Source organism: Zea mays, chromosome 3 (assembly GCF_902167145.1).
Source record: "Zea mays cultivar B73 chromosome 3, Zm-B73-REFERENCE-NAM-5.0, whole genome shotgun sequence".
Classification (NCBI taxonomy): Eukaryota; Viridiplantae; Streptophyta; class Magnoliopsida; order Poales; family Poaceae; genus Zea; species Zea mays.
Genome location: NC_050098.1, coordinates 229,443,080 through 229,469,800, shown reverse-complemented (window position 1 = coordinate 229,469,800; position 26,721 = coordinate 229,443,080). Strand labels below are relative to the sequence as shown.

Here is a 26,721-nt window from a genome sequence, read left to right as displayed (position 1 = left end):
GCGCTTCCGAGGAGCCGACGTTGCGTGCGCCTCCCAGATCCACCATCGCGGGCGTGCCTACCAGATCCACCGCCGCGGGCGCGCCTCCGAGATCCTCGATCCTGGGGGAGTGCCCCCCGTCGCTCGGTCCTGGGGGAGCGCCGTCGTCGCTCGCTCCTGGCGTCGCTCGGTCCTAGGGAGGTCGTCGTCGCTTGATCCTTCGGGAGTGTCGACGCCGCTCGATCCTAGGGGAGCGCCACCGTCGATCGCCCTCCTCAGGGCGCCACCGTCGCTGGCCCCTGGGATTATCGCTGCTCGCACGCCCGAAGAAACCGTCGCCGCCGTTCGCTCACCCGAGGGAACCGCCGCCCCCGCTAAAACCTAATCCTTGGCGGCCTGGTGGTGTTTTTATAGTCGCTCAAACCTGGTGCGGCTGAACCGGATGGCACCATTGAGCCAGAGCTTCCTCTAATTATTGAAAGACTAGGGCTCCAAATATACAAACTATATATATATATATATATATATATATATATATATATATATATATATATATATTCATCCAGGGGCTCAATGCAATACAACCCATCATTCCACGCTTTATACAATATCTCCTTTCTACATGGTCGTGTTGCTCACGAGGAGATCCATCTCCACCGGGGGAAACACCCTTGTAGGATGTGCCACATGTTTGTGTAACCGCAACGTTTGTCTTCGTCATCGTTAAGCATATGATGCATGTCTCTCGCGCATGGTCTTCTTCAGCTATTCGAGTTCTTCGCCAACTTCAAGCACCACCGTCGCGCTACAGTGGCGATGTCGATGACCTTCTTCCTATGTGTTGTGGCTCTCCCGCCGGCAACTCCAGGAACCTCGATGTGTCGCCACGTCTATCTCTTCGTCTTTGTCCAACACAACCTTGTTGCTAGCATCACCATCTCATCCTCGACTACTTTGTTTACTCTTTTCGGGCAATCGTGAGTTGTGATGGCACTCCAGCGATACCGGATCACAACCGCCGTGGAGGTCTTCTTTTCTAGCCCCTTTAGGCGCTGACACATGGTTGGGACCGTCTCCCTTGTACGTCTGATATTGGAAACACCAGCGCGTTCATTCGTCCACGATGCGTTTCCAGATCTGGTGAACCTGGAGTACGCCTTGTCCATGGCGGTTTGACAACATCGTCCTCTGCGTTGGCTTCTCCTTCATCGACTACCGCGATTGTGTCACCGTCTTTGCCTACGACACCCTCCTTCTACGCCATCGTCAACCTGGTGCCTCTTGGCGCACCGTGGGCCTTCCCGCGTGCTGCGCCCGGGACTCGTGTAGTTTGGCTTCTTCGGCATTCTCGACAACTACATCGACCACAACTATCGACGCACGACACCTCGACAACGGCTCCACACCCTTGCACTCGGCTACCTCGATATTATCGATACAAAAGGTTATCATCTGCATGAGCTACTTCAGACTCCAATCACAACATTCACACCAGCGTTCCGACCACGGAGATATCTCCATTGTTCTCCACCTACCGGCTGGCCAAGGCCGCACCGACAGCCACGCTCGGCGAGGAGGTTCATACTGTTCGCATCCTGTTCCTATCCGTGACCATAATGCTGTTCGTATCCGTGTTCGTGGCCATCTATGTTGGCGAGCAGCACCTGTTGCCCAGCCGTTCGGTGAGCAGGGAGCAGCCGTTTGGCGAGCAGCAGCAGGTGTCTGCCTGTTCGCGTTATCCTGGTGGATTCAAAGTCCACCTTGAGCGTATAATTAATAAAGGGGTAAAATTATCTTGTTAGGGACAAAGTACACGAGATTAGATTACAAAAGGAAGAGAACACATTAAATAGCAGCTTAATCAATTAGAACATGTTTGTAATCCTTTTTTTCGATGCAAATATTTTGAGTGGCATTATTGTGAAGCACAATGTTTAGAGTTCTAAATATACAATTATCTCTTATTTGTCAGAGTATATCTAAATATACAATTATCTTTTATTTATCAGAGTATATTAGACAATTTTTGATATGGTTGATTTAGAATGGATTGGATGACCTTCCTTATCTCCAAACCATATTCCTAATATATTAATCCCAAAAACTCAATACAATACATCCCACCCTGCACGTATTAAACACAATATATCTCCTTTCTACACTATTTTCGTTTTGCCCTCGCCGCGGGTTGTATACTATAGGCTCGAGATCTCTATACGCTCTAGACGAAATCGTCTTCGTCTTCCTCCAATTGCAGACGAACAGTGGGATATCCCCTTACCAATGGCCTTCCACCCCGCCACGCTGTTCCTCCTCCTTGTCCTCGCCGCCGTCGCGCCGATCCCCTCCAACGCGCGCCACATCATTACTTTCGCCCCCTCACGCGCGGTCAATCCCGCGTCCCTCGCTTGGGACCCTACGGCGCAGCACTTTGTCGTCGCCGGCGGCGGCGATGCCGTCCTTTCCGTCTCAGACGCTGGGGTAACCGAATCGATCGTCTCCTCTGGCGCCTCTTGCGTCGCCGTCGACGACCGGCGACGCCGCCTCCTCGTCGCTTCCCCGGGATCCGTCTCCGCGTTCGATCTCCGCTCCCCGCGGCCGCACCGCCTCATCCTCTCGACGCCTGTTGCGGACCCCGCCCCTCCGGGCGGCATCGCTGTGGACCCGCACACCGGGAACGCCTTCCTCACTGTGGGCGCTCGAATCTACAAGCTATCCGTAGAGGGCGAGCTCGCCACGCTCGCATCCGCGCCGGCGCTCGGCTCCGTGCCCCTAGCCTCGCTCACCGCACACGTGAGCCGAGGCTTCCTGCTCGTGGGCCAGCCCAGCTCGGGCAGCGTCCTCCGCGTGGACATGGAGGACGGCGCCACGAGGACCGTGTCCTGCGCCCTCACGCCGACCGCCGTGGCGGTCCGGACCGATGGGGCGGTGGCGGTGGGCGGGGCCGCGGGGCTGCGCCTCGTCGTGAGCAACGACGGGTGGGCTTCGTGCGGGGTGCGGGACGAGGCCGCGCCCGCGCCCGACGGCCCCGTGGCCGCGGTGGCGGTGCGGGAGCGGCGACGGGTGTACGCGCTGGTTGGGGCGGCGGCGATGGACGGGGGCAACAAGTGGCGGATCGAGGAGGCCTCGTGGAAATCGGAGTCGGAAGGGGAGATGGTGGTGGTGCTCGTCTTCGTTGGCGTTGCCCTCACCATCTTCATGTTCTGGAGGTTCCAGATGCGGCAGCTCGCCGGCAACATGAACAAGAAGATCAGATAGTAGTACCAAATGCATAACTTGCCTTGTAGTCAATTGCTTTTCTCATGCCGTAGTTGGTGTAGCCTCCTGTGGATTAGACACGTTACTTATATTCTATGTATGATATGAATTATGAGTCGTTTGTAATATCCGCTGAAAATTTGTGTATTTCTGCTTGAGCCAAATTTGTGTATTTCTGCTTGAGCCGTACGAGATGAAATTTTCATATACGGTTTGAAGAACGTCTTGCAATTCAGGCAATTGCGGATGATATAACTAGTAAATATATTCCTCCTCATGTCAACATATTTTATTGTTTAGGGAGAATTACACTTACAAGTCGTTACCGGTTTTGCTATGACTTTTTACGACCGACCGTTACAGAGGTTTTTTCCTCCGTTCAATATTATAATGATGGAGGCCAACTTTGGTTGGTTAATCTGATCGGTTCATCGATGGTCAGCAAGTATGATGATTCTAATGATGATCTTGCACGTATTTCGTGTGTATCTCACAGGTAAACCCCGTGAATTAACTTGGGTCACGAGCGTGGTTTTAGTTGTATTGACTGCATCATTTGGTGTAACTGGTTATTCTTTGCCTTGGGATCAAATTGGTTATTGGGCAGTCAAAATTGTTACATGTGTATCCGAAGCTATTCCGGTAATAGGGTCCCTTTAGGCCTTGTTCGTTTCTGTCGGATTGGTGGGTCGGAACGATTCTTGACCGGATTGCTTCTCTAATTTATATAAACTTTGATTAGCTGGAACTATTCCGGGTGCAATCCGACGGAAACGAACAAGGCCTTAGTGGAATTATTATCTGGAAGTGCTAGTGTGGGCCCAGGGGCGGAGCCAGCCCTTATTTTGGGGTCAGATGACCCCGGTAATTTTTTGAATATCTAATAGAAAAACGGTGTTAATAACAAAAGTTCTATAGTAAAGATCCAGTAGATAATATTGATGACCCCGATAAATTATTTGCTAGCTTCGCTACTGTGTGGGCCAATCCATTGATAAGTTATTAAGGCAAAAACCAGGAGAACCGATGTTCTAAGTTAGCTACACTTTGTAATGGAAGATGCATGCTACCCTTACAGATTCGTTATGTTCGAAGATATGCAGTTTAAGATCTGCATTTTGTTTGGAAGCCTGCACCAGGCCAGAATCTGCTGGATACGTAAAAACTGGGCAGTTATTGACATATCTGGCAGATTATATATACAGCTGCCCAGCCTACTACTCTGGTTTCTCCGTTCTAATAGTTAAAATCAGGCCTAGTCATTGACAGTTAGGGCAGATTCCCACGTGTTCAGTTGTGGTGTAGAAAATGCATCTGATCTACTATGCGGGACGGCGCAATTCTACATTGTAAGATTGTCCGACCCTGTAAAATAGATAATTTATATTGTAGATTACACTGTTTATAAAATAAATTTTGAAATAGTGGATGAGATAGGATAACTGATGAGACAGCATCAGCATTGTCTAAAGATGTTCAGCATGTGTGGTTGGCTCAAGGTCACAAGGGTCTTGCAGCCTTCTAAATAAATTCCTGCTGTTAATTATATATTTCCTCGTTCTAAATAGTCTTTCTAGTCATTTTTTCTATCCACGTTCATTTAAATGATAATAAATATAGACATACTAATAAATATATAATTAATTTAAAACGAATTATATTTTAGAATGAAGGAAGCACGTTGCAATGATACAAATGGGGAAATACCTAACGGGATGATAGTTCGGCTGCCTTTCGGGATAGTGCTGCTGCGGCTGCTGCTATATTCATTATGCAAATAATCGGTATTTTACCTCTTAGAACGTTTTCCTCTTATAATTATCGCTGTATCCATGAATTGTGAGTTCATCCGCAATATAGGATTGATGGCAATTTTATGAATACCATTTTTTGTGATGTCAAATATCCAATTCTCTGTTCATTTGAGACAGAAATACATTAGCATGGCTGTCCAAGCGATACTGAGCGAAGCGGTGATGTCCATTGTTACAGCATATATTTTTGAAACTCGAGTATTCGTTTGTTTGAGATGTGTTTCATTAGGTTGGAAAGTGTATTTGATGGCATGTCTTCGAAACACATGTTTTGTTGCAATGTTACAGAGACCAATAAGTACTTCAGTTTTTTTTTTCAAAACAGCACTCTATTTTCACCGAGAGGGCACATGAATTTTGTGAAAATAGAAAAGTATTGAATTCCCAATTTCCCATCATCCCATGTCAGTAAAAAAATTTGTACTTTTCCAAAATGCCACTATTTTCACCCAGGAATCCAAAAAAAAAAAATTGAAAACTGAAAGATTAACCCGATGCAAACCTAACCTGAAGCCATCGTAGGCTCGGCGAAGAAGAAATTGGATGTACTCTCACATGAAGCGTGATAACAGAGTGTGATATGCATAGCCAATACAATTGGTCATCAGAATGCGCGGATGCGCGTTACTTCTCCACTGTCCTGTTGGTCATCAATCCAATAATCCGCATGCAGAAGCTGTCAGAACCAAGAGATGACACCCTCATATGTTAGATCACTATGACAGCCCAGAGATAACACCCTCATGTAAGAATAAGATGACTATTGACCGTAGCCTAGCCGACCTGCCCGTTTTGTAATTTCAGTTGCCGAGCTCAGTCGGTTCCAAGTACGAATGGTAATGGATCTCGATCCAAATGTCTCTTCATAATTTAGTTGAGCTCTTAATCAATTCTAGTTTAAAAATTAATCGAAATAGAACCTGATCTAATTCGATCTTAAATTTTATAGTGTAAAACTTAGAACCCATTACCACCTCTAGTTTCAAGCTAATGAGCCTCATTAATCACAACATGTATAAATCTTAGAAAAAATCTACTTAATCTTCTTAATTATTGGTGGTTGTATATGCCTCGTCACCTATAAAATCAGTTATTCTATCTCTCAATCTATTAAAAATTGTCTAAATAACATTCTAAGACAGTTTTAACTTTTAAGAACTAGTTTAGGAAGCCTATTTTTCCAAGGGTTTTTTATTTTCCTAAAGAAAATTAGTTTATTTTCTCTTGAGAAATTAGAAATCTAATAAAAAAATGAGATTCTCAAACTATCCTTAAATGTTGTATTTCTAACGTGTCATTTTAGAAGCCTATAACCCCTTAACATAAAGGGTTCACTGCCCTTCAAATAAAAAATATGGTATTGTAACCTTAAAATATCTAATAATATTGAAATGACATTCTAGATGGTCACGCAGGACCGTTTGGACATTGTATTCCACCGTACTGTCTTAGGGCATGTCTTAGGCATGTACAACCTCATTTAATATGAGGTTTCTTTTGAGGTCTATGGCTAAGTGGAAAAAAATACAAGACACTCTTCACGAAGAGCCCGTTTCTTCACGACTTTTTATACACTGTGTCTCTTATCTACATTTATGATCTAGGGTCTCAGAATTGTATGACGCAGTTTTTATCTGTCTCTTATACTTAGAAAACCAAACTGGTGACTCACATAATCCAAAAAAACTTAACTTGTGGGAGGTAAGACAGACCTCGTGCATTATATTAAGAAGATCTTCTCATGCAGGTCGAGAAAACCCCCGACCCCTATTCCTGCCATACACATCGGCACTGTAGACCATGTGAGAACACGACCGGGACCAGGACCGGGCCTTAGATTTGTGCTTTAGCATGGACAGACGAGAGGTTTTTTTTAACCGCAGACTGAAATTCACTCTCACATGAGTCGAACCCAAAACCTGATGAGTGTTATTCAGACCATCTAATCAACTCGGCTAGAGGCCCTTTCGCGTTGGCTCACATTATCCAGGATAAAAATGTTGTAAGCAATTGCTATAATATCTGGATGAAGATGATGTAACCTTTCATTTGCTACAATTAGATGTATCAGTTCATCCTGGAAAAACATACTGATTGCAATGCTCTTCCATGGCACCAGTAAAAGTAGAAAAACCATTATAAGTATATAACACAGGACAATGAATGAAACTAGAACCCATCAATCTGGTATTTAGTGATGCACCAATTTAAATTAAACAACAAGTGCAAAACATCCACATCATCATATTTAAACATCCCGATGCCCCGATACTCGTGATGTCCTCTTTCCCTCTTTGGAAGTAACAGCCATTAGAGCCATCATAAAACGATAACCCAACCAGTTCATCTGCAGATGCATAGGAGTGGATAATATCTAGAAGCACCAGTAACAAGGTCATGCACCTCATCAACTAATTTCTCGAAGTCATCCGGGGTGCCAAATCTGCTGCTACTAAAAAATAATTACTGACCTTATACCCAATGGAGGAGTAATCCTTGTGCAACACAACACCAGTCAGTTGAACAGCATTATATTCAGCTTTTTTATATGAGGCAGTACTTTGGATGTGAACTCCTGAAATGATGAAACCTTTTGCGCTGATCCACTTATGCCAACATAGCATTTATATATTCTAAGTGAACCCTTCACCTTTGGCCATCCAAATCTCCATTTGTAAATTTGTTTAGGAGGTTCCTAATGTACTGCATAGGTTTGCTTCCCTTCAGCATATGGAAGAGCAGATGTAGCCCAAGAGCAGGAACACGTTCTAAAGCGCATCAGGAGTATTAAAATAAATCATGTACTTGCCTTTTGTGAGAAATCGTTGGGACATATTTCTCAAGCATGCTATTCAACCTTTTTTCATCTCAACTCAGTAAGCAAGGGGAGGTTTCTTTGCTTGAAACTTTTCAAATGATGCACGATCTGTCACAACATGAAAATGTCAAACGGCTGGCCATTGTCAGTGATAGCATAGGATGGCAACAAGCGTGAGGCCTTCTGTGACGCATTAAACTCACTGTATCTTGTTTGGGGTGCCAGGGATTTCACCTAACTCCTCTATTTGCGGACCATTTGGGCCAAACATTTGCTCATATAGCTTAACGACCATCTCTAACTGAGACTTAAGTGACCTTATTTCTCCGCTTACGCATTATTTCTTCAGCATAAACGCCATTGTCACCTTTATCATAATCATCCACATAATTGTATTCCTGGAAAAAATATGCATCTTGCTCTTATCTAAGCTTATAAATGGATTTTTTTTATGTATCTTTGTTTTTGGCAACCGTAGGGTTATTGTTTTACTCCTGTACCGGTCTATTTGGACCTTCTCTTTTTAATATAAAGAAGTGCAGCAAGTACGATAAACCAATATCCAAAATCATCATGCCTTAAAATGACCTTCCCTGGCACAGTTTTCGGTTGGGGGCACTGGTTGAAATCACCAACCAAAGAACAATAGCAAGCACCTGGAGTCTATTCCATGAAATCAACGCGGTGTTGTCGAGGTCGGTGTATGCCTGATACCTCAAACCCAGATGATGCATCTTTCAGATCAATAAACCGAGTACAGAGCTCCCATCTGTGGTCCTTCAAGGCCTTGTACCGGTCGCGGAGACTGGGCGAACGTGTGGTCCGAGACACCGAGATTGGTGAGGAAGCCCATGAGGTCGACAACATCGCCATGGCCACCAGGACGCTGCATCTGATGTCGCGGACTAAGCAGGCGCTCGCGAGGCACGTGCGACGAAGAAGACGAGTTGCAATGGAACAGGCAACCATGGCAGCGTTCAGGATGAGAGCGACAGCTAGTTGGGAGATGTGTGCGACCCACGGAGAAGTGCTGACAAAGGAGAGGAGGGGGGGCGTAGAACAAGGTGGAACAGAGGTACCAACGATGCCATATTTTTGAAGTTGGTGTCGTGGCTGAGGAAGGGGAACAAGGAGCGCCACGATTCACGGGCGTCGAAGGGAGGCCGTGAGCAAGAACGACCAATAACGACAAGGGGATTGGAGAGGGATGGATAAGCTTGGGCTGAATGGCAAGGGGGCTGTTTGGCACAACTGCTGATTATTGGAAACGCAGCTTATCTAAGAAACTAGTGAAAGCAGTTTCTGCTTTTAGTTCATTTTGAGAAGCAACTGAATTGATAAGTTACTTCAGATGCGTCCTGTTTGGTACAACTTCTACTTAAGTATGTGAAGATGTGAAATAAGATGTGTCAAACAGGGCATAAGGTGACCACTCAAATAAACAATTAGGATGGTTTGAGCCCAACTGCTAGACCCGCTCGAACCCGACTCGAAGCCCAAGCTAGGGCTCCTCCACCACAAGGCCTTCACCCCCGTCCGACCACGGTGCCCTGTCGCCATGTACAACGTCATCGGGCTGCAAATCGTGCAGCAAGGGTGGATGGTCCGGTATGTCCTATTATGACGTGCACCATACCTCAGTCCACCAAACTACCTTGTACCTAGGTTTCCATTTTAGCTCAGCCAGCCTAGGTCGCCACTTGACAGTGATGCCCCACGTTCTGACTTTGTCTCCGCCGCTCGCCCCACGACTCTACGCCAGCGCCTCCGCCCTCTGCACTGTAATCCCCCTCTAGCGCTCTCGGGTGCACCCCTATTGCACCGTTGCCAGCTATCGTTGGCCAGCGTCACGGCACACCTCCTAGTCCAGCCGCCCATATGTTGATTCTGTCTTGTGCTCCATCGTAATCGGCCCACCGCCATGACCCACACAACACAGACGTGCATCGGCATGCGACCTGCTGGTGTCAGCTATAAGTCGCAACCTACGCTACGCTCCCACGACCAGTACCACGGTTGTATATCTTGTATTAAATTTATCTCTTTATTTTATGCTAATTTATGCTTTCTATTTGCTTACCAGCCTGTATTTGGTTAAATTGTTGATTTAGTGTGTATTTTGCAAGTTTTCTTCAATTTGAGGTACTTATTAATGATGATTTCATTTTACTATTTTTTTCTTTTGGTGCAATATGTGAGTCGTCCAATATCATACTTGGTCGTGCTCCACCACTGCCGAGCGGGGGACCGGCATGACCGACATCTTCAAGCATTAGAGATGCTCGTTCATCTATCTCTGAAGAAATGATGTGTAGTACTCCCTCCGTTCTTTTTATTTGTCGTGTTTTAGTTGAAAATGAACTAGCAGACGACAAATATTCGAGAATGAAGCTAGTAGTAATAACTAAAGGCTTCTTTGGAACGCATGAATCTCACAGGAATTTTATAGTAATTAGTTCAAAAAAAGGAAAACGCAAGATTCAGGAAATAATCCTTCAATCCAAAGGAGCCCTAAGATTAGGTGGCACAACGTACATTGCACTTTACATCTTTCATTGGATTGTTGTTCTGTTTGAAGTTGCTCATGTCGTTGCATTTGTTTCCCACAAGATGGTGATTCCTCTTAGGTTCACGGACACGGAGCCACCAAGTCCTAGAACAGGAGAAGCAACTTCGAACTATGAGAGCTGCTTTTGGACTAGAGGGCGAGAATGTGCACAAAAAGGTGGGTGTAGAAACTGATGTGGAGAAATTGTTGCATGGAAGCAGGGAACGATGGGCGTATTCGGATGCAGACTATGGTCACACACAAGGCGATAAAGATGTAGAAGAGTTTTATCCTAATTAATGTGCTAAAATGAGACCAAGAAGACACCTAAACTATGCTAATGTAATATGAAGCCAATGTTTTCACTAGTATGAACTTGTTCTGAATCTTATGAGAAGAGGTCAAATTAAGATAAACTTCAAACCTAAGTAGTTAAGTAGAACATATGAAGTATCAGAAGAAGATGTAATGGGACGATATGGTTTGGTTCCTAACATCACATTAGGGATGAAAACGGGACGGATACAGCCGGATACAAGGTCATCCTGTATCCTACCCTAATGTATCTTTCTCGTATACGGGACCGGATACGGGTAGTTAAGATTCGGGACGGATACAGGACAAGACCGGGTAATAATCCGGGCGGGTAAGAAACGAATAACGGATACTACTCGGGTAGGTACCGGATAATTGTCGGGTAGTTCGTCCGATGATATTAATTGTCCAACCATCCAACAAACACATAAATTAAGCAATACATAATCATGTATATGATAGATCAAATGTAAGAAAGGAAACCAATAAAATTGACATCATGTAGTTCAAACTTACTAATCACAAGGACAATGTAAAAATCAACACCACAATATTTAAAATTCATAAAATATTCTAGTTTCACTCAAAAATTGCAAATAAGTTACAAAAACTAATAAACATTTTATACGAAGATAACTCAAGTCCTCATATGAAAATGATAAATAAAGTACTGATTATGTTGAAACTTGGATACTTACAGTGATTTCACATGTAACTCATACAAATAAATGAAAGTGAAATGGAAGAAACGTGGGCATCTTATAGATCTTATGATCCAAACATTTTTATGGTTATATGTGGACATATGTTGTGCCTCCGTAAAATTTCACGATTTTTAGGCTATTTATGTATTATTAATTTCTTGTCATAGAAAATCATCAAAATACAATTAAATCCTTAAAATATTGTAGCATCGACCAAAAATTACAAATAAGTTACTAATACTAATAAATAGTCTATAAAAAGATAACCTTAAGTTCCCACGTGGAGATAACCTTAAGCCCCCACATAAAAATGATAAAGTCTATTAATTTGATATAAATTTGGACATTATTTCAATGATTTTGGTCTAAAGATAAGTTTAAACAAAAAATTGATGTACTACAAAGTTATAGATCTCTTCAAGCTCTACAATTTTCATATAAACTTTATCTTCATCCGATTTCATATGTAAAAGTTATGATTTTATAACTATATTATGCAGAAAAAACAAAAAACAGGTACCCGAATTTCGGGTACCCGTATCCGACTCGAATATCCGGGTATTTAACGGGTAGTCCTCGCTCCGTATCCGACCTGAATCCGAAGCTACAGTATTCGGGTATTACCCGTATCCGTCCTGAATATAAAACTACCTGAATCCGAATCCGAAAAACGAGTATTTGCACTATCCGTATCCGGTACCCGACGGGTATACCCAACTCGTTTTCACCCCTACATCACATTCTGAAGCTCTATAGTATTCTAAATCCTGTAAGTGCCAAGCACCATGAGAAGGCCCCAAGGGTATTATAAAATGGGGTTATATAACTACAATTGATTCATAAACATCCTTGTAAGGGAGAAGGAACAATATGACATTTAAGCTAGGATCAGACTAATCTACAAAACACAGAGTTCTGGCAAAAAACACAATGCAAAGGAACTGCACAACATCTAAGCTTGGATCAGACTAATCTGCGGAAAGCAGAATTCTGGCAAATAAATTCAATTGGAACAATATAAGATTAAAATCTTCATCATGTAGACTCATGAAAGTGAGCAGTGAGCTTGTTCTCAAAGTTCACTTCTTAGTGAAGTGAATATTCAGTCGTATGCAGATGGAAACCTTCCCGTGTTGAAAGCTATTGTGAAACAATGCTTAGTTGAATGACGTGGATTTTTTCCTACTTGCCCTTTGGATGCTTCGTTGGTTGTTTCTGTTGAAAATGGTGGTGCAGACTGCAGAATAGTCTGTTTGTTGTCTCCGTTGAAAATGGTGATGTAGAATAGTAGTTTCTAACATTTTTTATTTTACATTTTTCATGAACATGTAAAAAGGGTAAGAAAGCTAGTCGAACCAAGTAAAACTCGTTTAGGTAGTTGGAATATAGAATCATTTACAAGTTAAGTGGGTTAGCTAAGGCAACAACATAATGTGTGAAAATATCTATTGCGTCCAAGATACTAAATAGAAGGGTCGGAAGATGGACATATCGGTTTCAAGCTTTGGTACATAGGAAAAAATGTATATAGAAATGGAGTAGAAGTTTTGACTGATAAGAGCATCAAGAATATGGTGGATGCGAGAAGGCAAGAAGATAGGGTTATTTTAGTCAAGCTTGCAGTGGGTGATATGTTCTTCAACATAATTAGTGTGTATGTCCACCAAGTAGAATGAGAGTGCTAAGAAACTTTTCTAGAAAAACTTAAATGGTAAGGTTAGAGCTATACCTACTACCAAGAAGCTTTTCATAGGAGGCCTTAATTGAACATGTAGGCAGAACAAGTGCAAGTTTTGAGGTGGTTCATAAAGGTTTTGGATATGGTAATAGGAATCAGGAGGGAGAAAAAGTCTTGTAGTTTGTGGTAGCTTTTGACCTATTGATATCCAACACTCTCTTAAGGAAGAGAATCTCATTTAGTGACCTATAATAGTAGCCAAAACTCTAGTCAGATTGAATTTCTCCTCGTAAAAAGAGAGGGTAAACAAGCATGCTTGATTGCAAGGTGATACCTAGAGAGTGTGTTGTCTTTCAATATAAATTTATGGTGGTGGAATTTCGTTTTCAGATGTGTACCTGTAGGGATAAACAAGCAGAGATTACAAGGGTTGTTAAAGAAAGGATCATCAAAGATGGCACATGAAAGAAGATGATACGAATAACATGTGGGAGAAGATGGCAACTTACACTCGAAAGGTAACCTCAGAGACGTGTGGAGCAACCAAAGGTGGAGACGAAGCTAAAGATACTTGATGCTGGAACGAGGAAGTATAAAGGGTTGTTATGGAAAAGAAAGAATGCTCTAGATATATGAACCATGACAGGAGTATGAAAAACATAAAGAAGCACAAGGTAGCAAAGAAGACCGTAAAACAAGTTGTATATGTGACGAAGGGTAGGGCATACAAGGATATCCTTTATCAACGTTTGAGTACAAAGGAAAGAGAGAAGGACATATATAGATGGCTAGGGTTCATGAAAGAAAGACAAGAAACTTCAATCAAGTGAAGTGCGTTAAGGATAAAATGGTGCAGCTCTTCATGAAGGGGATGAGATCAACAGAGATGGCAAGGGTATTTTGACAAATTATTCAATGGAAACACAACCTTTCAATTGGATGATGACACCAATAGGCGTTTCGTGCACGATCCAAAAATCTGAGATTAGAGAGAGGCATTGAAGAGGATGAAAGGGGTGTAAGGCGATGGGTCTAATGGTATCTCAATAGAAGCATGGAGCCTCAGGGACATAGCTATAGTATGGATAGCCAAGTTATTCAACAATATTCTTTGGTCAAACAAGATGTTTGATGAGTGGAGAAGTATATCAGTACCGATCTACAAAAATTAGGGAGATATTTAAAGTTGTATCGATTACCGTCGGGCAATTAATTGAAGAGCAACACTATAAAACTATGAGAGTTGTCGAGCATCATATGGGAGAATAACAAAGATCTCTAGGGACGAGTTTGGTTCCGTGCCTAAAATGTCAACCATGTAAGCTATTTTCTTAATAAGACAAGTAAGCAATGGAGGGAGCAAGAAAATGATCTAATAAAATAACATGGAATGTTATGTAGTGGGTTTTATACAAACATAATGTTTTGATGAAGTATGTTGGACTCATTAAGGACATGTATAACAATGTTGTGACTACTGTTTGAATGACGGAACGAGTGATGAAGACGCATATGACTTGGATTAAAATAGGACTACATCAAGAGTCATCTTTGAGCCCTTGCCTTTGTCTTTGATGGATAAGATCATAAGGGACATAACAATATGATATCCTTTGGTATATGCTTTTTGCGAATGATGTAATGCTAGTTGATGAAAGTTAGGCACGAGTAAATAGAAAACTAGAGTTGTGATATGAGCCTCTAGAGTTCAAAGGTTTTAGACTCAATGCAATTAAGAGTTTGTTTGTGAGGGCTTCACTTCAAGAATTTTAGCTTTGGTGCTTCACCATAAAACAGCTTCAACAAATTGTTGAGGTGAGTTCAAGAAGTGTTTGGCGTGCACATGGACTCCAGTTTTGGTAATACAATTGATTTGTGTGAGTTTCGTGGATTACCCTTAATGATTAGTGGGCTGTCACGAGAGAACCGAAGCGGTATGTTGTGTAACCGGTGGCATAGTGGGTAATTTTTATGCAACTTCATGCGGTATGAAAACAGTGTTTGTGAAGCACCCCTTGAGGAGCTTCGTAAATTTTATGAAGTTGACCTCTAGTTTCATTTTTTTTCAAAACTAGAACTCGTGGAGCTAAACCTGTTTGGATGAAAGAAGCTAGAACGAACCCGGAATTCTTGAAGTAAAGCCTTCCCAAACAAGCCCTAAAATTGAATACATGATATGTGACTTTAACACTACTACACATGAGGAAGGAGATGTCAATTTGGAAGGGTAAGTAGTGCCTAGAAAAAAAATAATGCTACGGTGATATGAGGATATTGATGAAGATGTTAGCCATAGAATCAAAGCAGGATAGAGAAAGTGACGTCAAGCATCTAACATTCTATATGACAAGAGTGTACCACATAAGCTAAAAGGCAAGTTTTACAAAATAATAATTACACATCCTATGCTATATAGTGTCGAATGTTAGCCTAAAAAGATGTCACGTTCAATTCAACGGATAAGTGTTATGGAGATACGTGTCCATACATGAAGGGATCGAGTCCGAAACGGTAGGTCAGAGGTAGCACCAATTGAAAAACTTTACAACACCATTGAGATGGTTTGGACATGTCCAATGAAGATCTCTATTGCATAGTAGGATGCTAAGACACAATAATAATAGAAAGAAATGTAGAAGGCCAAGACTGATATGGAAAGATGTAGTAAAAGAAGATATGAAAAGATAGAATATATATAAAGATTTAGTCTTATATAGAAACAAATAGCTATTCACGTGTCTAAACTTTGATCTATGGCTTCTTTTAGGTTTCAACTTTAGCCTATTCTAACTTGCTTAAGCCTATAAGATTTTGTTGTTGTTGTATGTTTTTCACTCCTACCTTGTTCTGTTTGGATGTGGTGCTGCAATTTGTTTCTCACAAGATGGTGATTCTGTCCTCTTTCATGGGCACACAGAGGCACCATGCTGCAGAATGGAAAGAGGAGAAGGGACCTTTCGGGCTAGAGTAGACATCTATGATGTGCACAAGGAAGGTGAACTGTGGAAAGTGATGCGGCGGTGGGAGAGTTTGTTGCAACGAAGTAGTGTGTGATGATATGACTCGAAACAGGGAACGATGAAATAACTCGCAGCAAGGGTCGTAGGAAGAGTAAAAGCATGGGCGTAATTTAGATATGGACTATGATCAAGACACAGAGACGAAGATGTAGAAGAGTTTCATCTTGGTTTGCACATGAGAACTAGAATGTGCATGGTTGCAATATCAATCAAGTATACTAATGCAATCTAAAACCAAGGTTGTTAGAAGTAATATACTATGGAATTGTTTGAACTTCTCTAAAAGTAAGTGTACATTTGATTCTGGGACTAATGGTCGGATCCAATCTAGTTTTTTGGATGAGATGAATCTATTTCATGTTTCATTAAAGAGGCTAGATCCATTCTAGTTTCATGTTTGGTTTGGAAGTTTCCTAGAACTAGAATGAGCTATGACTTAGTTCAGACTACTCTGCGGACCACAGAATTCCGGCAAACAAATACAAAGGGGCGTATACGGTGTCGTAGGCTTCCCGCACTGTGTGGGGCATAGGAAAGGGTATCTTTGAGCGCTAAGCTTTACCAGCATAATATGTAGAGGTTTGGACTCGAACCCGGACCTTCCGGTTACAGACGGTAGGCAAACAAATACAAAGAAACTGGAATATATCTTGCATCACATACAGATGTCAGATGGAAATGCTCCACTGTTGAAAGCTAGTAATGCTAAAAACGGTGCTTCGTTTGAGAAGAGCAGCGCTTCACTAGTCGTCTGTCTTTGTCTCTTCCCTACACGCTACTCTGAAACACGGAACATGGCATCGGAGCACTAGATAGTACAGTAAAAAAATAGAGGAAATGCTATTTCTAGTTGAAAACGTTGGTAAAACCAATATCAAATATTCAAATATCCAAAAACACACCATCGTCGTAACTTAAACCTTCCGTCTACCCTAGCACCTGGCTAAAATAGACGCGATGCTTTACGGCATTTCCACGAGCACCTGACGAACGTACCTTCCCCAAGACGAAGCTCGATTCGCCAGCTCCCCACAGCGAAATCCCGCCTCGCTATTTCCCTCCCTCTTCTGTGCCTTCCTCGTCGCCGTCGCCGTCACCGTCGCTGTCGCCGAACAAGTTGTCAGATGACAAGTCCAGCATGAACCCCTCCACCTCGGTCTCGCTGCCCTCCGAGTTGTCGCCCTCCGCGCCCTCGCCGACAGGCTCCGTGATCTCCCCGGCCTCGCCCGCGTCCGGATCCTCTGCCTCGCCGTCGGAGCTGGAGTACCCGTCGGGCCTCGCGATTGGGATGCGCCGCGCCATGCGAGTGTAGCTGTAGCCCCGCGCGCCACACAAGTGCGGGAGCGGCGGCACCCACACGACGCGTGGTGGTCGGAGTTGGGCCTGCAGATGGTGGCGCCCGAGATGAGCGGGCGGAAGCGTCATCGGCCTACGGGTGAGGTGACGGAACCACGCCGCCGCGCGGCCATTGAGCGTAGCCGTAGTGGCGGCGCGCCGTAGCATGTCTCGCGGCGGCTGTGTGGAGAAGTCTGAACGGGTAGGGGAGTAGGCGAGATTGTTTCGCCTCCTGGTGAACCTGGCTCGAGAGATAAATGTCATCAAGCGTCGTCTTACAATAAATGTCATTTATGAGGTTATTTATAACTTCAGCTTATTTTAGTGTCAGCCTTTCACTGGATAGTTTTGCCCCTGACCAAAAGTGTCGACGCTCATCTGCTCGTGGGTGAAATCACCTGGCCCTGTCTCTATTTTCTCATCCTCTCGTCCGACTCATCTTGTACTGCGGCGGTGGCGCCCGGCTTCCCTCGACGAACTCCACCGACGGCGACCGGCTCCCTCGTCCTCCACCGGTCGCGCCCGGCCCTCTACCTCCATCGATCGCGCCCGACCCTCTGCCTCCACCGTCGTCGCTCGCTCAGGTATGCACAGCGTCGGACCCTCCTCCTTTCACTATTACAGTATAGGTTCCTGATTTGAGTTACCAACAGTGGGTACAGACGTATAGTAGGTTTCTAATTCGACGAACTCCACCTTGAGCAAATCACACTAACCCTAGCTTCTCGGGTACAATAGGTTTTGCACTTGGATTACTTGAACAAATCAGACAAGAAGTGGCTAGATAGAATACAACTGGAATGATTCTATGTACGGGTATGATTCTACATTTATTGCCTTTTCTACAAATCGAGTTAAATAGTATTTAGAATAGCAACAATGTAATTCATTTTATTTTTCATTTTCATTTTATTTTTTTATTTTCAGCTTTGACGATGATCTTTCATTGCTTGCTATCTGTACAGATGCATGCAAAGGGTTAGAAAATGCAATAAAGCTTGTTTTCCCTCAGGTTGACCAAAGAGAATGATTTAGGCATCTCATGCATAATTTTGTGAAAAGGTTTGGAGGTGACATATCCTCTAAGATGTACCCTACACCTAGGGCATATAGGCCAGAAGTTTCATAGTACTTTTTCAATCAAGTTGTAGAAGCCTCCCAAGATGTAAAGAAATGGCTAGATGCTTACCACAAGCTGAATTGGAGGAGGAGTCAGTTTAACCCTACCATCAAGTGTGATTATGTCACCAACAATCTAGCTGAAGTATTCAACAACTGGATTAAAGATTGGAATGACCTTCCTGTTGCGGAGCTTGCAGACAAGTGTAGCGAGATGATAATGGTGTTGTGGGAAACGGAGGAGACATGGGGGAAAGCTTACTGGCAAGATCTTACCTGCTGTTTTGCAGCAGTTGAAAGCAAGGACTAGAGGCCTAGGACATCTATAAGTGACAAAGGCAGTTGAGGACAGCACAAACATTCATAATAGGCATGTGGTGAAGTCATATTTGCATTAGTGTACATACCTTGAGTGGCAGCACACTGACAAACCTTGCCCACATGCATTGGCCTTGATTACAGCAGAAGGATTTTGTGCATGAATACTACTCAGTCCAAAGGTTCAAAAAAGTATACAAGAGAATAATTAAACCACTACCAAATAGGTCTCAATGGCCACAAGTGGAACAACCCTATGTGGTTGGTGCACCACTTGACAAGATAGGAAGAGGAAGGTATAAAAAAACTAAGAATTAAGAGTTGTTTGGAAGGTGGGAACAACAAAGGAAAAAGGTAGCTAAAGAAAAAGGCAAGGAAACTCACAAGGATGCAGTCCTAGAGGCTGACATGGAGGCTACAAACCAATCTAAGAAGGGAAAAAAGAAGATGATGTGAGGCAAAAGAAAGTGCAAAAGATGTGGAGAGTTAAATCATAGCGAAACTAGCTACAAGTGCCCGTTAAATGGAACAAAGAAAAGGTAAGTGATAAAATGCCTAATTTGAACATGTACATTTTTTATATTTGACTCTATATGTGGTGTCTAACATGTAGAAAGAGAAGGCCTCACATTAATAAAACAAAGTATGGGGAGAATACCAAGATCCCCAAAAGCCGACTTGAAGAAGGTGTCCAAGGTGAAGGTGTTATCCAAGGTGAAGCTGTTGTCTAAGATCATGGTGTTGTCCAAATTGAAGCTGTTGTTCAAGTTGGTCCAAGTGGAAGTTTCTCTTCCAGTGCAAAGCCCAATTATACGAACAAGGGAGTCTATTTTACAGGACAACTTGATAAGGTGAGTAAGAGGTAAACATATCATTATGATTATGTTACATCAAGTCGTAGCTAGTTGTCTCATTAAATTCTACCGGTCTTCATTTTTTCAGTCAGCTTGCTATGCTACTAGGAGATGGTTAGATTGAAATCCAGTCACCTCCTAATAATACAACTCCTAAGAAGTTTCTAGTGAAGAAGCTCACAGCAAGCTGAAGAGAACGTGACAAGATTCTAAGAAACTACTGTTTTATGTGTTACCCAAGATTTAAATAAGCTAGTGTTAGAAGTGAACATTTTATGCTATCAGATGAACTATATTTGGATAGAGATAGTAGTTATTTTGATGTGTGATGTTATCTTAAACAAGTGTCAGGTTTGGATGTGTTTTGTTATCTGAAACAAATGTTCAGAAGCTGAAAATGTTGTCTCTATTAGTGTACACATGTTACCAGTTTCTGTTATTATGCACAGGTTCCAAATGTTCAGTATATGTGGCCCTTCTGTTTGTGCTGCAGTTCAGCTAGAGCTGAACCAATGTCCCAGGCTCCCAGCTGGACCTCGCCTCACGGATGGCCCCCTGGAGCTGGACCTCGCCTGGAGCTGAGCGACGTACGTTCGTTTCGTTGCCTGTGATTTTAATCAATGGCAAAAGTGTTCGATCAATAGCTATCAATATAATAAAATAAAGTTAATGGTATTTTATATGTAAGGCAACGCTTGAGAATGATAAATTAGTGAAACACGTTTATATGATGCCATTCGGGTGAAAACCAGTTCTCATGATAACATAAATCCAAATTTCTCCTCGGACATAGGAACAGGCTGCACGTAGGGTCGGAACCAAGCCTAGGCTGAAGTCAGAGGATGTTAATGAGAATTTATTTTATCTAGGTTGAGAGAACCGTGAACATTCACAAAGAGCTTTTTCTTTTAGCCTTTTCTTTTATCTCTATGCCTAACGAAAAATTTGTTCTATTTCTATAAAAAAGTTTAATATTTAGAGATAAATTCAAATTAAGGAGATGTTTGAATATACTAGAGCTAATAATTAGTTGGTAAAAAATTACAAATAGAATTGGTTAGCTAACAAATAGCTAGCTAATTATTATCTAATTTACTAAAAGTAGCTAATAGATAAACTATTAGTTAGCCTGTTTGAATATCTACAGCTAATTTTAGTAGTTAACTATTAGCTCTAGCGCATTCAAACATAGCCTAATTATATCAAATTAATATAAATTAAACAAATAAGATTTAAAATTACAAGAGACAACTGCTTAGGGCTAGTTTGAAACTTAAATCTCCTCCGGAATTCTGGGGGCTAATTTTCCTCTCAATCTTCGGGGATTCCAAATAGGATTTAATTCTCCAAACTAGCCCTTAGAGTTTAGTGTGCTATTTTATAATAGAATATGTATTAAGGTTTTTGTTATAATTTTAACATGTCAATTGATTAATTTAAATCAATTGATTAATTTAAATCAAGAGAAATTTGTGGGACTAGTACTGGTATACGGTACGGGTGTCCCCTGCTCTCACGAACCCAACAGGGCTAAATTCCCCCCATTTCAATCTCATGGGGACTAAATTACGCCATCCCCAATGGGGGGGTGTTGGGTCATCATTGTAAATCTCTAGGTGTGAGGGGGTGCAACATGGATTTAATTTGTTTGTTGTATATATCGAGCTAAGCTATTGAAAGATCTTGATTGGTTTCTTGGTTGCATGCACAATTTCAAATAAACTGGTACATGAGCTCATATTTGGTTGGTTGTTTACTCGTGGTGCCATCACCTCCTATATAGAGTGGTGAACATACCACCAACTCCCCCAACAATTACAATTAAACAAGCAAAATACAAATGATAACTACTTCAGATATAATTAATAGATCTTTCAATGACATGCGTCTATGAATATTAGGTACCCTAATCTTCATCTTTTTTATCATAGTATAATGTTGCATTGCTTCTTCCTTTGATCTATATCCTTTTTAGCATGCTCCCTTAAGCCATTCACCGACACATGACACTTTGTCTAGGTGGAGAAAATCCCAGTTTGTTGTCCTTGATAAACTACGCACGAGGTCATAAATGCTTAGGATAAAATGTTATCAACAATAATATATAAGGGCCATCTTCTTTTTATTACATGAATTTACAAACATATATTCGGCTTCTTTGTATAAGATAGCTTGAAGGTACTTCGAAGGCTAAGCGAGATGAAGCTTGAGACCCTCAAAAGGTGAATTTATGTAGGACACTGTTCACCTATTTATAGGAGAGAGATATATCTTCGTATGAAATTACAAGCATGCCTATAAAATTTACACACATTATTTACAAATGGTGCAAGGGCATTGTTGTCTTTTCTCTTTCTTTCTTGCTACATAAGTCTTATACTTCTTCTCCTTCATCGCTTTGCGCCCGAAGTTTTCTTCATGTCGAGGCTAATAGCTTCGGCTCGCATCTTCGTCACCTATGTGTATTGGACGAAGCTTCTCTACACACCACTCCGGCCGAAGGCCAGCTTCGTCTGCCCTTCATTATATACCTGAAACATATTTGTTCATGCCGAAGTAAAGGGTATTTTGAGAACCTTCGGTAAGGTAGGCCCCCAACAGTAGCCCCTTGCGGAATGAGTTCGTTTCTTTGTAACGAGCTTAGATTGCAAAAAAAAATAGGGAGGCCCTGAGCCAAAGGTCCTAAAAACACTTTCCCAAAACTTGTTATGGAGAAGGTAGGACAATTCAGTAAAAAGAGCTAGACTGGTGGTTGAACAGACGGTATAGGCGATGCGCGCGAACTTTTTTCGCAACTCGTGCCTCTTCACGCCCATTATTCATTATAAAAGCGGAAGAGCGGGTGAGGACGGGCCACATTTACTACCCTTACCCACCTACTGCCAAGATTTTCTGCGACTCCGAAGCTTTTTCACCACTACTGCTTCGAAGACTAGTTCTGAGAAAACACCTTCAGGTAGAGATTCTCTAAATGGCTAGGATTCATTCGACTGCTAAGCTAATCACGCCTACATCTTCGGAGGCACGTCAAGATATCGTGTCTATCTCCGAAGCGATGAGGGCTTTGTCAACATCGAAGCCTGCACAGGGACTGCATAAGGATAGGTCGTCGAAGCCAAGATATATTGAATCTCGGTTATTTCAGCAACAAGTTGAAGAAACTCGGTTACTTGAACAACAAGTTGAATGTGCGCCTCCCTATGGAGGAGACAACCACGAACCCAAATATAGGACTTTTCCATCTTTGTGTAGTTTTTTAGATGGGCCTAATACTTCGGACACGAAGTAAACATGCATTTGCCTTTTTACACTTCCTTCCACCACCTCTTGAGCCAAAGCAGCACTCACAGTCGGCTGCGAAGCTAATACATAAAGCAAGAGAGGAGCCCCTTGCGAAGGTTGGGAGAGCGTTGTTAGCTTCATTAGATAGCTCTTCAGCTCTTCAAAGGCTTGCTGCTGAGAAGGTCCTCACTAAAATACCTATGCTAATTTTCAGGACTTCGAAGAACAACAAGTTTCGTTTCGCAGATCATGAAATAAACCTGTTTAGAGAACCAAGACTTCCTGCTAGCCTATGAGCTCCTTTACTTGACTTTGGTGGCTCCATCCGAAGTATTGCTTTGATTTTATGCGGGTTTGATTTGATTCCCTTTGTTGACACAAGCCATCCCAGAAATTTACCCTTTTTACTCTGAAGACACACTTCTTAGGGTTTAACTTTAAGCCCACACTTGGGAAATTAGCAAGGTTTTTTGAAGATCTAAGATATGATCTTGTTGCTTCGTGCTTCTCACAATGATATCATCAACATAGGTCAAGACATTTATGCCCAACTGCGAACTCAACATCTTGGCTGTCATTCTGCTGAAGCTTCCACCAGCATTCTTGAGCCCCTCATGCATCCAAAGATAGCAGTAAGTACCGCTGGAGGTTATGAAGCTAGTCTTTGGCTCATCTTCCTTCTTCATCTAGATTTGATGGTACCCTGAATAGCAGTCCAGCAAACTCATGAGCTTTGAAGTGGCAGTTGCATCCACTAGAGAATCAATTCTTGGCAGTGGGAATTCATCCTTCGGGCATACTTTGTTGAGGTCTGTGAAGTCGATACACATTCTCCACTTGTCATTGGATTTCAAGACCATGACTGTTTTGGCCAACCGCTTTGGATATGCAACTTCTTTTATGACTTCGGCACTAAGCAATCTTTTCACTTCGGCCTTGTCCTCGGACATCTTGCAAAGCTTCTGTTTTCGTGGCCTCATGCTTGAGTCAACATTTAGAGCATGCCCTATTATGATTTTGTCGACTCCACACGTCATTTGCTGATCAAGTAAAGATATCCTTGTTGTGGAACAGAAACCTTCTGAGATCGGATTCCTACTCCGAAGTTAGTTGATTGCCGAAAAAACCCTTTGGTCTGCATCATCTTCACAGAGGAGCACTAGCTTCGGCTGATCCACCGAAGATGCTTTCTCTTTTAGTTGCTTCTCAGATTCCTGAGACTATGCTTCAGCTTCGTCTATGTTATAGACAATCTTAGGTTCTTGTAGGGTCCCTTCTGCCCTTCTTGCTACTTCTTGGCTACCATAAACTGATATGACCCCTTGGTTTCTAGGTATCTTCATGCAAAGGTAAGCTGAATGCAAAACTGCTTCGAATATGTTGAGAATCCCTCTCCCAATGATTGCATTGTATGGGAATTCTATATCAACTATTTCGAACATGACCTCCTCTGTTCTTGTATTGTTGACATAGTCGAAGGTAATGGACATAGACAACTTTCCTAGCGCCATCACTTGTTGCTCCCTGAAGCCATAGAGGGGAAAAGTTGAATCCTAAAGCTTGTCTTCGGGTTCTTGCATTTGCTTGAAAGCTTTTAAAAATATGATATCTACTGCACTGCCTGCGTCAACCAGGACATTGTGCACCATGAAGCCTTTTATGATACATGAGATAACCATGGCATCTCTATGTGGATAATCGTTGAGGCGAAGATTGTCTTGAGAAAAAGTGATAGGAATATGGGACCACTTGGTCCTAATGTAGGGTCCTTGGACGCCTACATGCTACACTCTTCTTTGGGCCTCTTTCTTTTGTTTCTTATTGATGTCTTCGAAGTTTGAGCCCCCAGTGATGGGGAGCACAAGTTTCTCTAGGGATGACGATGAAGCTTGATGGATTGCCATGATCTTCATCGTGATGTAGCTTGTTGTGGTCGTGGAATCATCGTAGGTGGACGCCAATATTGAACACTTGTTTTTTTATTGCTACATGGCATAAAAAACAAGGAAACTCAAGTTAAGAAGCATGTACCTTTGTCAGGGCCGTGCCTGAGGCAGGGCGGGAGGGGCGGCCGACCTGGGCCCCCATTTCCCAGGGGCCCCACCCTGCCGCACTCGCAGATTTTGAAATAAATTATTTTTAGTTATGTTTATATGGCAAACAGTTTATTAAAAATAGATTTGAAGATCTTTAAGTATTCAATGATATATTTGGACCTCTTCTTAACTTAGTATCATTGAAATTATTGGATCACATTAAACTCAAGGATTATTGTACCATGTTGGCAAAAACTTTCTCTGTCGATGATTCATTTGATTTTGAGGAAAATAATCTGACATCAGAGTTAAGAATATTGCAAATGACACTGCCAGATATATCAATATCTGCTATGGAAATTTTTGAGTTTGTTAGGAGAATGGATTGCTATCCCAATATATTTTTTGCTTATCAGATGTTATTTACTATACCAATAACTGCGGCATCAGCTGAAAGGAGCTTCTCAAAGCTTAAGTTATTGAAGAATTATTTAAGGTCTACAATGTCTCAAGAAAGGTTAAACAGGCTAGCAACTTTATGTATTGAGAAGAAATTATTAGATGATAGCCATTATTGATGATTTTGCATCTAGAAACGTTAAAAGACATTTTTAAGTTGATCTCTACAATATATTTGAGGTAATAATCTTCTATTTTTTACTGCTCAAGTCTTTCTGTGGTACATTAAGTATAATTAGTTAATATATATAATAGTAAAAAATAGTTTTTATGGTGTTAGGCCTCTGTTTATAATCTTGTCCCGGGCCCCTTAAAAGTCAGGAACGGCCCTGACCTTTGTCCTCAAGTTATCACTTCTTCGAAGTGTTAGCTTGAGAACGAAGGTCTTTTAGAAAAAGATGCACGTGAAACAATATTAAACAAAATGATAATGAACGATGAAGTATGGAACTCATCTTTCAAGCCTCAACATCATTTTTTTCATCCTCCTTTTATTACATGAATTTACAAACATACCTTCGGCCTCTTTGTATAAGATAGCTCGAAGGTACTTCGAAGGTTAAGCGAGATGAAGCTTGAGACCCTCAAAAGGTGAATCTATATAGGTCATTATTCACTTATTTATACCTATCTATAGGGGAGAGGTACATCTTCATATGAAATCACAAGTATGCACATAAAATTTACACACATAATTTACAAATAGTGCAATGGCATTGTTGTCTTTTCTCTTTCTTTCTTGCTGCACAAGTCTTAGACTTCTTCTCCTTCGTCGCTTTGCACTCGAAGTTTTATATCGTTACTAATATTTTGTCACATGGATTTTATATCGTTAATATAATATTAGTGTTACGATGATATTTTGTCACGTGGATTTTACATATCATATTAATGCTTATTGTTTCGTATCTATAGCAACGCATAGACACATACCTAGTTTATTTTTTAGGAAGAAATAAGAAGTTTATTTTTTAGGGAAGAAATAAGAAAAGGTAAGGCTAAACCGTAGGTCAGATTTATAATTGATAGCGTAACCGGAGTAACTGCTTAAGGCTCAAGAATTTGAGAAGCCAAACCAGAGAACCAGTTAAGTTGAGAAATCAATACGGCGAACACGTTCGTCTGTTTGGAACTCATTAGGAGTACGAAAGGCTATTTGTTCACACAACGGCCGAATTAATGCA

The 26,721-nt window shown here is 42.0% G+C and overlaps 3 protein-coding genes across 4 annotated transcripts; 2 read left to right on the top strand and 1 right to left on the bottom strand.

Moving 5' to 3' along the window:
• The first annotated feature begins 2,142 nt into the window (after positions 1-2,142).
• Positions 2,143-3,396, top strand: LOC100277766 (uncharacterized). Its single transcript, NM_001151252.3, has one exon. It carries the CDS (start codon positions 2,263-2,265, stop codon positions 3,235-3,237), a length of 975 nt encoding a protein of 324 aa, NP_001144724.2. The 5' UTR covers positions 2,143-2,262; the 3' UTR covers positions 3,238-3,396.
• A 1,982-nt stretch (positions 3,397-5,378) lies between these two features.
• Positions 5,379-17,883, bottom strand: LOC100276418 (uncharacterized). Of its 2 annotated transcripts, XM_020549620.3 has the most exons (2): positions 17,131-17,883; positions 5,379-5,727 (listed from the first exon to the last, which is right to left on the bottom strand). In XM_020549620.3, exon 1 carries the CDS (start codon positions 17,758-17,760, stop codon positions 17,185-17,187), a length of 576 nt encoding a protein of 191 aa, XP_020405209.1. In that variant the 5' UTR covers positions 17,761-17,883; the 3' UTR covers positions 5,379-5,727; positions 17,131-17,184. The 2 variants fall into 2 exon arrangements, with proteins under 2 accessions (XP_020405209.1, NP_001143688.1); NM_001150216.1 differs by lacking the exon at positions 5,379-5,727 and having other exon boundaries at positions 16,984-17,746.
• LOC103651587 (uncharacterized) lies at positions 17,524-20,228 on the top strand. Its single transcript, XM_035966603.1, has 4 exons — positions 17,524-17,569; positions 17,835-18,053; positions 19,520-19,757; positions 19,849-20,228. Exons 1-4 carry the CDS (start codon positions 17,524-17,526, stop codon positions 19,877-19,879), a joined length of 534 nt encoding a protein of 177 aa, XP_035822496.1. The 3' UTR covers positions 19,880-20,228.
• Positions 20,229-26,721: the final 6,493 nt, after the last annotated feature.

Bases quoted from the DNA above. Each gene is read 5' to 3' on its own strand.
- LOC100277766 (NM_001151252.3), top strand. From the start codon at position 2,263: ATGGCCTTCCACCCCGCCACGCTGTTCCTCCTCCTTGTCCTCGCCGCC.
- LOC103651587 (XM_035966603.1), top strand. From the start codon at position 17,524: ATGGTGGCGCCCGAGATGAGCGGGCGGAAGCGTCATCGGCCTACGG. The intron at 18,054-19,519 runs GTATGCACAGCG...TCTAACATGTAG, and splicing joins CACCGTCGTCGCTCGCTCAG to AAAGAGAAGGCCTCACATTA. The intron at 19,758-19,848 runs GTGAGTAAGAGG...TCATTTTTTCAG, and splicing joins TTACAGGACAACTTGATAAG to TCAGCTTGCTATGCTACTAG.
- LOC100276418 (XM_020549620.3), bottom strand. From the start codon at position 17,760: ATGACATTTATTGTAAGACGACGCTTGATGACATTTATCTCTCGAGCC.